Source organism: Gopherus evgoodei, chromosome 2, assembly GCF_007399415.2.
Source record: "Gopherus evgoodei ecotype Sinaloan lineage chromosome 2, rGopEvg1_v1.p, whole genome shotgun sequence".
Taxonomy (NCBI): domain Eukaryota; kingdom Metazoa; phylum Chordata; order Testudines; family Testudinidae; genus Gopherus; species Gopherus evgoodei.
Genome location: NC_044323.1, coordinates 194,690,654 through 194,703,700, shown reverse-complemented (window position 1 = coordinate 194,703,700; position 13,047 = coordinate 194,690,654). Strand labels below are relative to the sequence as shown.

The 13,047-nt window shown below is 37.3% G+C and overlaps 1 protein-coding gene and 1 long non-coding RNA gene across 2 annotated transcripts; both read left to right on the top strand.

The window, feature by feature from the left end:
* The first annotated feature begins 3,893 nt into the window (after positions 1 to 3,893).
* On the top strand, positions 3,894 to 12,171 carry TIMM21 (translocase of inner mitochondrial membrane 21). The gene is made up of 6 exons (XM_030552644.1): positions 3,894 to 4,482; positions 7,372 to 7,434; positions 7,535 to 7,632; positions 8,862 to 8,935; positions 11,448 to 11,553; positions 11,654 to 12,171. The coding sequence occupies exons 1-6, from the start codon at positions 4,188 to 4,190 to the stop codon at positions 11,744 to 11,746; spliced, it is 729 nt and encodes a 242-aa protein (XP_030408504.1). The 5' UTR covers positions 3,894 to 4,187; the 3' UTR covers positions 11,747 to 12,171.
* On the top strand, positions 4,489 to 7,184 carry LOC115646617. Its single transcript, XR_003999077.1, has 2 exons — positions 4,489 to 4,612; positions 6,177 to 7,184. It is a non-coding gene; the product is annotated as an uncharacterized LOC115646617 (long non-coding RNA).
* Positions 12,172 to 13,047: the final 876 nt, after the last annotated feature.

The window sequence follows — 13,047 nt, the reverse complement described above, 5'->3', positions numbered from 1 at the left end:
TAGGAATAAATGGTGGATTTTCAGAATGGAGAGGGGTAACTAGTGGTGTTCCCCAAGGGTCAGTCCTAGGACCAATCCTATTCAACTTATTCATAAATGATCTGGAGAAAGGGGTAAACAGTGAAGTGGCAAAGTTTGCAGATGATACTAAACTGCTCAAGATAGTTAAGACCAAAGCAGACTGTGAAAAACTTCAAAAAGATCTCACAAAACTAAGTGATTGGGCAACAAAATGGCAAATGAAATTTAATGTGGATAAATGTAAAGTAATGCACATTGGAAAAAACAATCCCAACTATATATACAATATGATGGGGGCTAATTTAGCTACGAGTCAGGAAAAAGATCTTGGAGTCATCGTGGATAGTTCTCTGAAGATGTCCACGCAGTGTGCAGTGGCAGTCAAAAAAGCAAACAGGATGTTAGGAATCATTTTTAAAGGGATAGAGAATAAGATGGAGAATATCTTATTACCCTTATAAAAATCCATGGTATGCCCATATCTTGAATACTGCGTACAGATGTGGTCTCCTCATCTCAAAAAAGATATACTGGCATTAGAAAAAGTTCAGAAAAGGACAACTAAAATGATTAGGGGTTTGGAACAGGTCCCATATGAGGAGAAATTAAAGAGGCTAGGACTTTTCAGCTTGGAAAAGAGGAGACTAAGGGGGGAATATGATAAAGATATATAAAATCATGAATGGTGTGGAAAAGTGAATAAGGAAAAGTTATTTACTTGTTCTCATAATATAAGAACTAGGGGCCACCAAATGAAATTAATGGACAGCAGGTTTAAAACAAATAAAAGGAAGTTCTTCACACAGCGCACAGTCAACCTGTGGAACTCCTTGCCTGAGGAGGTTGTGAAGGCTAGGACTATAACAGGGTTTAAAAGAGAACTAGATAAATTCATGGAGGTTAAGTCTATTAACGGCTATTAGCGAGGATGGGTAAGGAATGGTGTCCCTAGCCTCCGTTTGTCAGAGGGTGGTGATGGATGGCAGAAGAGAGGTCACTTGATCATTACCTGTTAGAGTCACTCCCTCTGGGGCACCTGGCATTGGCCACTGTTGGTACACAGGATACTGGGCTGGATGGACCTTTGGTCTAACTCAGTATGGCCGTTCCTGCGTTCTTATGTTCTTAAACGTCTTCAGAGAAACCCTCAAAGAAGTGCCCTCTTTCAAACTGGCCATTTGTTCTGATGAGAGTAAAACCAAGAAAGATTGTTTTCCCCACACTTTTTATGAGGCATAGAGCCCAGTGCTATTGAGAATGGCCACCTGAGGACAACCAATGGCTTCAGGCTTGTTGAGAACAGTGGGAGATGGCAGTTGTTTTGAAAGAGGGCAGCTCTGGTTGGAATTTTCTGTAGCAGAACTTTATTGTTCAGCCTCTGCTGAAGGAGAAACTTGCAGTTATGAAGGCTAATTGGAAGAAAATTATCAGTCCTTTAAAACCCACCAAAAGAGGCCTGTGCACAAGATTTCTGTGAATTTAAACTATGTGGGGAGGTTGAAGCGTCTGTGTATTGTTATTGAGCTAATTTGGGACAAAAAATCAGTTTGACACATACTACATTTTTAAAAGACCTAACTTATTATTAATTTGAATTCCTAAACTAATTAATGGGTTTACTTGTAAATTCTCAGAAAATTTAACCTATTTTCAAAGAGTAATTGTGTAAAAGAGTAGTGTATGATTTTTATACAGTACAAAAGAGTTGAATCTCAGCTTTAAGTGCAAAACTTCTAAGCAATGGAGCTGCAATTGGTACTTTCATAATAACCTTACTGGGGGCTGTGGTTTTGTGGCCACTTCGCCAAAGTATTTTTATTATTGGTTTTGGTGATCTTTTTAACTTATTTATACCTAAAGTGTGCTAGGTAAATGATATAGACTGGACCAAAGAAAACCATTACATACGTAACAGAGAAGGGAACCTATGGAGTTGTATACATAAATAAATAGGAATTTCAGGGTAACTATGGTAATATTCAGACAGGCACTACTACAGTCACCAGCAGGGAGTAAATTCAGTGTGAGGTTATATGGCAGAAGTAGAAGTATTAGGGATAATAGGTTGGTATAGTCATTGCACTCACCCACTAGAAGGAGACATAATTATAAGCCAATATATTATTATGTGAGGTGAAATGTAGTTCTTATTGCTACACCTAACTAGAGCTAGACTCACTGAAAGCCCAGAATCCAAATGTAGAGATGTCCCCACATCACTATATTGAAGTAAACCAAAACTCAGCATCTGAACACCCTCTGGCAGTGTACCTGCTTCATCTCATCCTGTGGGAAGGGGAAGGTCCCTTAGCCATGGGTAGGCTTGTGCCCGCCCACTTTCTGGAACCCAAATGGACTGCTCTCTTATGTCCCTCAAGACTGACTTTGTCACAACCCCCAAATTTTGGAGACGTTTGGATTCAAATTTTGCGCCAAAAGTCCACTTCTAATTATATATTACATGGGACTTTCATCTGAGTTTAACAGAAAGGCGGTAAGGTGCTTTGAAAATGTAAAGTACTACAGAGATGGTAGGTATTAAGAGTTATTAAGCACTGTATTTAAACTCCAATGAAAGTTTTATGTAGATAGGGCCTAAAGAAAATATTAAAATACATCTAATATTACAAAGAATTTATAAACAATGAACCACCATCTCAATAGTGCATTGATGTAGGTTAGGACATAAAGAACTGCAACTCTGTTTATGGAATGGCATATCATAGATTCTTAAAGATGTTTTAAAGTAAAATTCTATTATTTCTGTTATTATCAATATTATAGCATCCATGGTAGAGGTAGCAAAGTCTAAAGTTGTGATTGAATTCCAACTGTTATTATAACCACTGCTTTTTCATTGCTCAGAACTTCCTTAAACAAATTCCTTTTGGGTGTGAATTTTCCTGTAAAGTTTGAGTAAAATCTTTACAGCTGTTTTTGAGTGATGGCTTTCTACAATTACTGAGTTGAATTAATTTACTGAGTTGAATTAATAAGTATATATATGATTGTATATGAGTTTTATGTACATGCTGACCACAAAGGAATTATTAAACTGAGGAAAAATAATAAATAGAATTTGAACCATACGGATAGAGTTACATCTATGCTGACCCAGTTGCTGGATCAGGGGCTTTTAAAATAGATTTTGCATCCATTAGTTTCCGTAACAAAAACTACAACCTTAGATCCTCCAAAGACAATGAGACTAGCCGTGTACCTAAATCTTTGTTGGATTGAGGTCTTAATGTGATTAATTTTATTCACCCTGGAAAAGGAAGAAATACACCTCTACCCCAATATAATGCGACCCAATATAACACGAATTCAGATATAACGCAGTAAAGCAGTGCTCCAGGAGGGTGAGGCTGCGCACTCTGGTGGAGTAAAGCAACTTCGATGTAACGTATAACGCGGTAAGATTTTTTTGGCTCCCGAGGACGGCGTTATATTGAGGTGGAGGTGTACTTCCAATTTGTAGTTCTACCACTTTATTTAAAAAAAAAAAGAAAAGAAAACAGACAGTTTGCATTATTGCATGGTCATAATGTTTTCCTAAAGATAAGATGATCGGAAACTTTAAAAAAAATCAAAATAGAAAAAACACTACAAAACACACGCTAATTTTAATTACAAGTTAAAGGAGGTCAAAAAGGTCCAGCCTCCCCTACCGTTTCGTTATGTGCTATCTGTACCAGAACCAGTGAATTGAAATTACTGTAGTTTCGTGTCTATCTGTAATTTGATCTCAACAGCAGGGGGTGGCGCTTTGCATTGTGGTAGTTGTAGTCTTTTTTCCCTTTAAGCTATTAACTGTGGACGTGAAGATAATTTCTGTGAACTACAATTCCCAGAGCTTCCTGGTATTTTTTTCCAGGGAACTTTGCAAACGCAATGGCGAAGAAGTTGCAAATGTCAGCGAGCGAAGGGTAATGTAGGTTTCTCAATTAAAGTAAATCAACAAGGTAAAAGCAAAATTCAAAGTCAGAGATTGCTTTAATTCTGTTTCAGTGTAAGGGCTGCACCTTCCGTGCACATACTGTGCATGTATTGCTTAGGTGCAGACTACCGTAGGATAGATCTATGCAGCAGTCAAGGGATGTTTTAGTTCAGCTAATCTAGATCTTAGTTTGTTGGTAACATATTAAGACTTGTTTTTCCTCATCATGTTTTCTGCTTCGTTTATGCGAGTTATTCAATGCAGTGAGAAGTTACAAGGCTCGCCAGGAAAGTGGTTGCTTGCACCCCATGGGAAGGTGTTCCTAAGGACTTGGCGGTGTTTTAGGTGGGGGCAGGAATTTGCCCACAGAGAATCTGTGTTGCGTCCTCGTATGTTTTTCCAAGTTGCTAAACAAAATATCTGGACCCAGGAGGGGTCGCTGAGAGCTGGGAATGAAAGTAAACAAGTGTCTGTACAAAAAAGTCAAAAAGGAGGAGCCCCAGTGTCAGCTGCTCAGAAAGGTAAGTGGGCCTATGGCCGTTATTAATTAGGAGCAACATGTATTGTTTTTAGAGATTGTTGCTGCAGGAACTAGCTGCAGCCTTGCAATTGAGATTTTAGGCACCCAGAACTGATGAATTAAAAATTTGTGTTTCCCACAGCTGCAACTCGTTCCCTGGTGTACACATTGCATTGTTTTGCATGACTTCATATAGTGTTAAGTTGTATGTGTATATTACACACAGAGGGTAAAATTTTGTTTGGATTCCCAGTTACAGCTCTTCTTGACTTTATTGGGAGTGGTATTTTTATATATGAGGGAAGAATCTGATGCATCAAGTGTTTGAGGGTGTGAGGAGGACTCTGAATATATGTCTACATTAGAGGAAAAAATAAAGTTCACGTGTTGCTAATTCAAGTTCAACTTTAATGATGTTGTTAGCAATAGGGACTTTGGTTTTTGGAAAACTTTCCTGTTGTAAATGCTTGACAAACTGGACAGTACTGCTCTAGTTGTGCAAGTTTAGGCTTGTATTTTGCATGCCATCACACACTTTCTAATGCATACTAAACAGCTAAGTGGCAGGCCTCTTATATTTAGACTAATTGGAGTAAGCCTAATATATTTTGTAGGATCCTTTTAAGTAATACACGGTGCCTCTCCATCTATCTCCTCAGTTATGGCTGAACACTCCCCTGGACATGCATAGGTTTACCACTATATTCCCATTCCCTTGCGTTTTGCCTGCCTGCCATCAGCTTTTTGTATTACACCAGCCCTGCTGCCCCCACTTCCCCATGGAACAGGAAGCCAAGAAATTAAGTAAAAGTACATTTTCCAAGCAGAGAGTCCACACAAAGACTCTCAGGGATAAACCTCTGCTTCTGCAAAGTGCCACCCAAGTCAGATGGGATCATAGATGGGGAAACAAGGAAGATACTGGGTTCAGAGCCCCTGGAAAAAAATTGCAGCAACGCTTCGGTTGAAGGCTAATACAAATTCAAATAGACTGTTAATTAACTCTTCTAAAATCATTTTCTTCCTCCAACGCACACATCAAATTTTCTTATTGACATCATAACAAAATACTTTTTCTTTTAGTTTGGGTGGGAAGGAAGGGCTTTGTATCTAATAATTTCCACATCTGTATATTAGACTGATATTTGATATCAGTTTCATCAATTCCTATTTAATATGGAAATTGTAACTCACTTTTGTGGTTTTCTTCCTTATGGCCACAACGATGGTCTTAGATTGAACATCATCCATCAGTTCAAACAGAAAAAACTGAATGGAATATAGAGGTGACTCAGACTTTTATCACTATTGCAATTCATTCTTTATAAGTGCCCATATAAATTCTATGTCCATGTCATTTCCTGAAGATTAAGACTGACTGGGTTTAATGACGTAAGAGAGCAGTTTCCAAACAGTGGTCCATTTGCTGGTTGCCAGCAGAGTTGGCTGATCACATGGTATTGCATCCTTCTTTGCAACTGGTACATCTTAAAAATAGTGAACCTCATAGTGCATTTCCATGTACATAATTAATATACTGTAGTTGTCATTGACGTTGTCATTTGATCACCAGTGGAAGGGGAGGCAGTCCATGTTGTTCCAAATGGGAAGGAAGATGGTCCATAAGAGACTTTGATGTGGTCCATGTTTGGAGATCCCAAGTTTGAGGTGTCTCAACTAGGTATTAATCCCCAGGAACTGCCTTGGACATTCATAATTCTTTGCTTAAACCTTCAATAGAATAAAGACAATGCTAAACCATGTAATTTTATTTCTCTGAGGCCAAGGAGGTTCCACTTCATTGATAGACATAAGTGAATATCAGAATGTAATGTCTTAATTGATCTTGAATGCTTTGAGCATCTGTCAAGCAGTTACAATATGTAGCTTTTGTTACAGTAAGCAATTTAGTTCCTTAAAGGCTCTAGTAGTTTTTTCTATTTAGTTCCACTACTAGTGAAATAAAATGAAATACTTTGCTTAGAGGTAGAGTAAGATGAGAGGGCTTTTCTTAAAATTATAGTAAGTTAGTTATCTTCTATTCATTATGTTTGTAATTATGTAATGTGTGATGACAGTTCCATCATATGACCCCTAGTTCCTCCCATTCATTCCTTTGAGGAAGAAGTGATTGTTACACAGCTTCAGAAAGTGAAAGGACTTTTCTTTGGATAAAACCTTCTCAGCTGTGAAAAGTGGAAGGAAAAGAGGTTATTAAGTTTCCCCACTAATTTGGAACTTGCTAAAAAGCACAATTTATAATCCACACAAATTGGTGATCTCTTCCCACTTCTCAAGAAAGACTTTATAGCAGAGGCTGTAATGAGGTCTCATAATAACTTCTTACTCTTGTACATGATGAAATATTATAAATAAATTACAATTGACTAAATAAAGTATATGCTTTTGTGGCATCCTTGCTTTTTATTGTTCACATACTTGGTAATTCCTCATTCACAGTCTTTGTCAGTAGTGTTGACTCTTTCTCCCATACTTTTGTTAAAAAATTGCTATAAATGAATGTTATATTGTACCTTGAATACTTTGCAGCTGAAAATGTGTTACTAAAACTTAAAAGAAAATGACTTTGTATGTCAACATGAGAGCAATAGCACAGGTTGTTCTGGGTTTAAACTAATTGAAAAGTTTAATAAAAAATTCTGCTAGAACTAACAAAAACTTTTAATGGTCTTTTTATTTTACTGCTGAGATATAACAGAAGGAATGGACTAAAAGCTAACTTTTCCCCCCTTATCACTATGAGACCTACTAACCAAAATGCTAATTGAATCTTAGACTAGCACATAAAAGAGAAGATATTTATATGATACACTTATTCTAATCTTATTAACTGATGTTTTAACTAGTGTATTTTTTCTCTCTATTACAGTGAAAGAAGCTGGAAGGGATTTTACCTACTTAATAGTGGTGCTCGTTGGGATTGGTGTTACAGGTTATATAAAAAGCTGTATGCCCTATAAATATTCTTTATTTATTGTTCATCAGATTAGATTAATTCTCATTTTATTTGCTTTCGTTTCCCTCTATTTCAGGTGGATTGTTCTATGTGATTTTTAAAGAACTATTCTCTTCCTCCAGTCCCAGTAAGATCTATGGCGATGCCTTGGAGAAATGCAAATCTCACCCAGAGGTTGTTTTTCAAACCTAAATTACAGTTTCATAGTTGAACAAAAGGATTTCTTATTAATTGCTGTCTTTTTTAGATCTTCCATTCAAAGAGCATGTACCATTAAGCTCCAAAGAAAATTCCAGTTGACTTAGTCACGCACATAATTCCACTCAATACAGTGGGAATTGGTGCCCACTAAAATACACCATGTAGTTTCTGACTGCTTTCTTCACTGAATGATATACTCTTCTTATTTATTCTGTGGTACTAAACAAGAGTCTCATGAAGATCAGAACACCGTTGTGCTAGGTGCTATACAAATCTGCAGGAAGACATGGCCCCCCTCACCCAAAAAACTTAATGTAATTTGAAACAAAGTGTCTTTAACAAATAGTAGAAGAGACGGAAGGATGAAGTTAACAGTAATAAGACCATTCGGTTGTGTAGGTTAGCTAAATACAAATAAAAATTAACTCAGAGCTAGACCTTAAAAATCACATTTTCAGATAAAGCCATAAATGTGTGTAATAGCCTCCAGACAAGATTACTAAGGTGTAAGTGGGATTCATCTAGAAATATAAAAAATATTAGATAAAAATAGAGATCTATACTTTGGAACTAGGCTTATAAAAATAACCTCATTCTGGTGCCATACCGCAAAATCATGCTTCCTCTCTGATCTGACTAAACTTAAGTTTGGAAACCTGGCTGATTGTTTGCTGTGCTTTGGAACCAGATTTATAGAAATGACAAAACCTTTTGTTTTTAGTTTTTAATAAAAGAAATCATTGCTGTTTTATTAGATTATCAGATTACTTTTTAAACTACAACTTTGAAATACGCCAAGACAATGTTTCTGATGAGATGGGAGTGGATTTTGCTTTTTTTTTTCTTTATATAGTAAACCTGGGAAGACTAAAGTCAATAATATACATACAGTACAAGTAAAAGTTAGAATTGTGTCAGCTAAGATAGATGCTCATAATGCGGGTCTTTACAGGATTTTAAGGATAATTGAATAATCTAGTTTATAAAGAAATCCATTGAAATATAGAAATACTATTTGATATGAATCTGCTGCTCTCTTCTAGTTTGTTTCCTAAATTCTTGGGTTGTCACTATCAGTAGTATACTAGAAACATTTGGTGAAATGAAAATGATTTCAGATGAAGAGGTGGGATGACACTGGAGTATCTGTTTGAATGTAACCCTTTAGACATGCTATACCTCATCTCTGTTCTTTTTCGTAGGTAATAGGTGTTTTTGGAGAACCCATTAAAGGTTATGGTGAGCCAACGCGACGAGGAAGACGACAGCTTGTCAGGTACTTGTTTGCATTTGTTCTGTACAAACACCAATTTCTGCAAAGACGCTTTGGGCCAAGGTTATATCTAGACTAATTTAGCTGCATAGGATATATTTGATCTGTCATTTATAAAAGGAGCTGAGCAACCTTTTTTGCAGGGCTACTTACATGGCACATAGGTCGCAAGTGTTTGCTAGGGTTAAAGAATATTTGAGAACAAATTTAGGTGGAAGATTTTTTCCAAGTTCATCTTTCTGAGGGCACAGAATTTGAGTTATTAGGATTGCAAACACAGAGGCAATATTTTTCATATTCTATTTGTAGTTATGCTGATCATTTAACCTGCAGAATTATTTGTATAGATTGAAAAGTATTATGGTGGGGTCTATTTTGCTTAAAGAGTAGTTCGACCCTGTTTTCTGAACTGCCACCTAAAAGAGCCTTTTATTTTTAAAGGAAGAGAGAAGGCTGGAAAAAGATCTTTTTAAAAAAAGGTCAGTCAAGGACAGGTTTATTTTCCTTGTCCTGAATATAAAGATGCACAAAGGTCCTCTATTCCAATTGGTCTAATTCCTTCTGTTGTAAGACTGGCAGGAAACTAAAGAAACACCTTAGTGGTAGAATACTAAAATGAACATGCTTTGTAAAAGCTTTTAATACTGCGGGTTGGGACCTTTCAGAGGGTCGTGAGGTTACATGCTGTTAGCCCCCACCCCACTTTGCATTCACCATTTATAATGGTGTTAAATATATTTAAAAGTGTTTTTAATTTATAAGGGGGATCGCAATCAGTGTCTTGTTATGTGAAAGGGGTCACCAGTACAAAAGTTTGAGAATCACTGCTTTAATATGATACAGCAGAATGTCTGTTTATATCCAACACTGACCACTTTTCAGTCATATAGTTCCTTACATTTGACACTACGCATATATTATACACTAATCATTTTGATCTCACACAACACCTTTGAAATGGATGTAGTCCTCTGAAAGTGTGGAAATTTATTACATTCCCACTTCTCTCCTATTTGTCATATTCACTTGCTCTAGCTCTTCTTAAATTAAATTAGAAGCACTTTGGGGGCATGGACTTCCTATGGCTTAGTACAGTGCCCAACACGATTAGATCTCTATCCCCACTTGGATCTTTGGGCTTCAGTTTACCAAAATGGATTTAGTGTGAGGCAGATTGATGGGCCTGCATAGAAAAACTCAACCCCAAAATTGAGAGGTTTTTTTTTTTTTTAAAGGAAAAGAATTCTTTTACCAGATTGTGTGTAAAAAATGCTGCTCACAGTTGATCTGCTGAATACTAAAATGTAAAAGGGAAGTTTTAAGCATCTGTCCATAAAAACAGGAACTGTCTTTCTCGGGCTATAGCTGAATGAAGAGGTTATTGGTTCCTATGATTTCAGTTCCAACTTTTTGCTAGCTGTGCATTTTTTAAAGTTATTTTTGAGTCAGGACTTTGAGGAAGGTGGCAGTCAAGTCTGTGGCCTGCCCCATGATCTCACGTGTCTCAGAATACCATGGGCTTGCTCATTGGGTGTATTTTTGGATCTCTGGAGTTTCTGAACTGCAAGTTACCAGAATGGGGAGCTCCTTCATTAGCATAAAGGTAATTAATTATATCCCATTGCAAGATGCTAGTGACCTCAAGAGAAGTAGCTCCAAGCAGGAGGAACTAGCTATGTAGTGCAACCATGCCTGACAAAACATTTTGACTTACTCCACACTCCTGGTTGGCTGTTGAGTAGTAAGAGTCCAGCAAAATGAAACTTTTAAGATTAGACATCTACAAGCAAATAATCTTTAGTCAGCCACCAAGTCTATCAAAATTAAACTTCAAAGCCAATAAAACCACTGGCTTTTGTGTTTTGTTTTTTCTTTTCCAACCATGTACCGGCTTCCTGAAGTTGAATAAAACCACAGTCAGCAACCATTATACATAAGCATTAATTTGTTTTGTTTTCCAATCTTTAATAGTAGAGTAATGTAATCTACTTCAGCATTCTTGCTCTTGATTTTAACTCCTAACGGATGACTGATATTGAATGCACGTGTATGGCTGGAATCCACAGAATTTTTTCTGAAAATGGGACCTACACAGTAGTTCCTCAGATACCTAAAATGGTTCTAAGTTAAACAACTTTGCTGTCTAAAAAATCATGCCAGTGTCTCTTGGAAGCACTGGACTACATTCCCTCCCAACATAGCTAAGCAACTTCTCTAGGTAAGAGTGTTAACTCAAATACAATTCATTAAAATAGCAAGAAGGCCACAGTTTTTTTTTTTAAAGTGCAGTCTGGCACCTTTTCCTTAAATTATCTTATGTCTAATAAGTGAGAGTTAAGACCTTCTGTCTATACAATTACAATCTGGCATTGAGATGTAGGTAAGATCATACATTGAGACAAAATTGCTGTCAGTACAGATGTTTCACTTCACATAATTGTGCCTGCATTGTTCATGGTTTCTCAAACTGCAATACACAGAATGTGTAACATGTTTCCTTGTTCCTTTTTCTTAGTCGCACTGAGTATGTAAAAAATGGGTTGAAATACATGCGCTTGAAGTTCTACATTGAGGGCTCAGAACGGGGAAAGCAAGGGACAGTCCATGTGGAAGTGAAAGAGGTAAAATTGTCTCAATGAGTTATACAGTACACAAGCATCACCTGATGCTTAAACTACTGAAGGGAAGAAAATAACCCTTGCATATTTTTCCTTATTACAGAATCCTGAAAGCAGAAGATATGAGTACCGTTACATATTTGTGGACATTGAGGCCTACCCTAGAAGAACCATTGTAATTGAAGATAATAGATAGTAACTTGGTTCTTTCACTGTGACAGTTCTTGAAGAGTGCTGAATGATGCGTAGTCAGTGTACAAATGAACGCGGAGTGATGCAGCATACCATCTACAATTTCACAATCTTACTCCCTTACTTACATCCATGGAATCTCATCAAAGGCACTGGGATTGCACAGGTGTATCTGGAGCCAGTAGAGAGTTGGTCACTATCAGTGTATTTATAATGGAAGTATAATAGGATTTGAAGTGAACCAAATTTTAAAATAGTGTCATCCTTTATGGCAAAAAGGCATGAGATAGGAAAGAATGGTTATACAATGAATTTAATACTGGATAGTATTTCTACACAAACCCCTAATATTGTCTTCCAACATTTCAAAATTATTTTTCTTTTGTTTATATTTCACAACAGCACTTCAATAAAGAATGACATACAAAATGTAGAAAAATACTTATTTATGTGCAGCCAGTGTTTGATAGTGAGATAAAATGAGAAGATATCAGCAATACAAGGAGACTTTATTGCAGATGCAGCTATGAATATGCATCACAGTATTGCGTGGCCTGACAAGATGAATTAGGATGAAAGGCAACAAAATTTAGTAGCTTCTAAGAAGTGTCAATAGAATGAGGAAGGTACAAACTTCTGAGCTACTCAGACATATAGGACCGGGGACTTGATTGTAGTACTCAGTACTGTGGGGATTTTGGGCTGCAAAGCAGTCCCTACATAACTATAGGGAGTAGTTGGATGGCAGAACTTCATATTGTGGCCACTGTCTATTAGGCTACGTCTAGACTACCCGCCGTATCGGCGGGTTAAAATCGATTGCTCGGGGATTGATATATCGCATCTCATTTATACGCGATATATCAATCCCTGAGCACGCTTATATTGATTCCGGAACTCCACCAACCCCAACGGAGTTGCGGAATCGACAGGGGGAGCTGCGGACATCGATCCCGCGTGGTGAGGATGGGTGCGTAATCCAATCTTAGATATTTGACTTCAGCTACATTATTCACGTAGCTGAAGTTGCGTATCTAAGATCGATTTCCCTCCGTACTGTAGACCAGCCCCTTGATGGAAAACAATGCCAGTTTGGTACCAGGTATCTCCTTGATCGTCAGGCACTTTAGAGACCAGGCCGAAATGACTTGTAACAAACCTTTAGAGCTGCAGGTCTTCATGCTTTAGTTGTGGTGCCCTTAGTTCTGAATCTCTTTCCCCTAACTGATGAGGCAAATATCTCTGCTCTTCAGAGGAGGCTTAAGAGACACTTGTTGTTTAAATGACAAAAAAAAAAAAAAGCCA

Bases quoted from the DNA above. Each gene is read 5' to 3' on its own strand.
- TIMM21 (XM_030552644.1), top strand. From the start codon at position 4,188: ATGTTTTCTGCTTCGTTTATGCGAGTTATTCAATGCAGTGAGAAGTTA. The intron at 4,483-7,371 runs GTAAGTGGGCCT...TCTCTATTACAG, and splicing joins AGTGTCAGCTGCTCAGAAAG to TGAAAGAAGCTGGAAGGGAT. The intron at 7,633-8,861 runs GTTGTTTTTCAA...TCTTTTTCGTAG, and splicing joins AATGCAAATCTCACCCAGAG to GTAATAGGTGTTTTTGGAGA.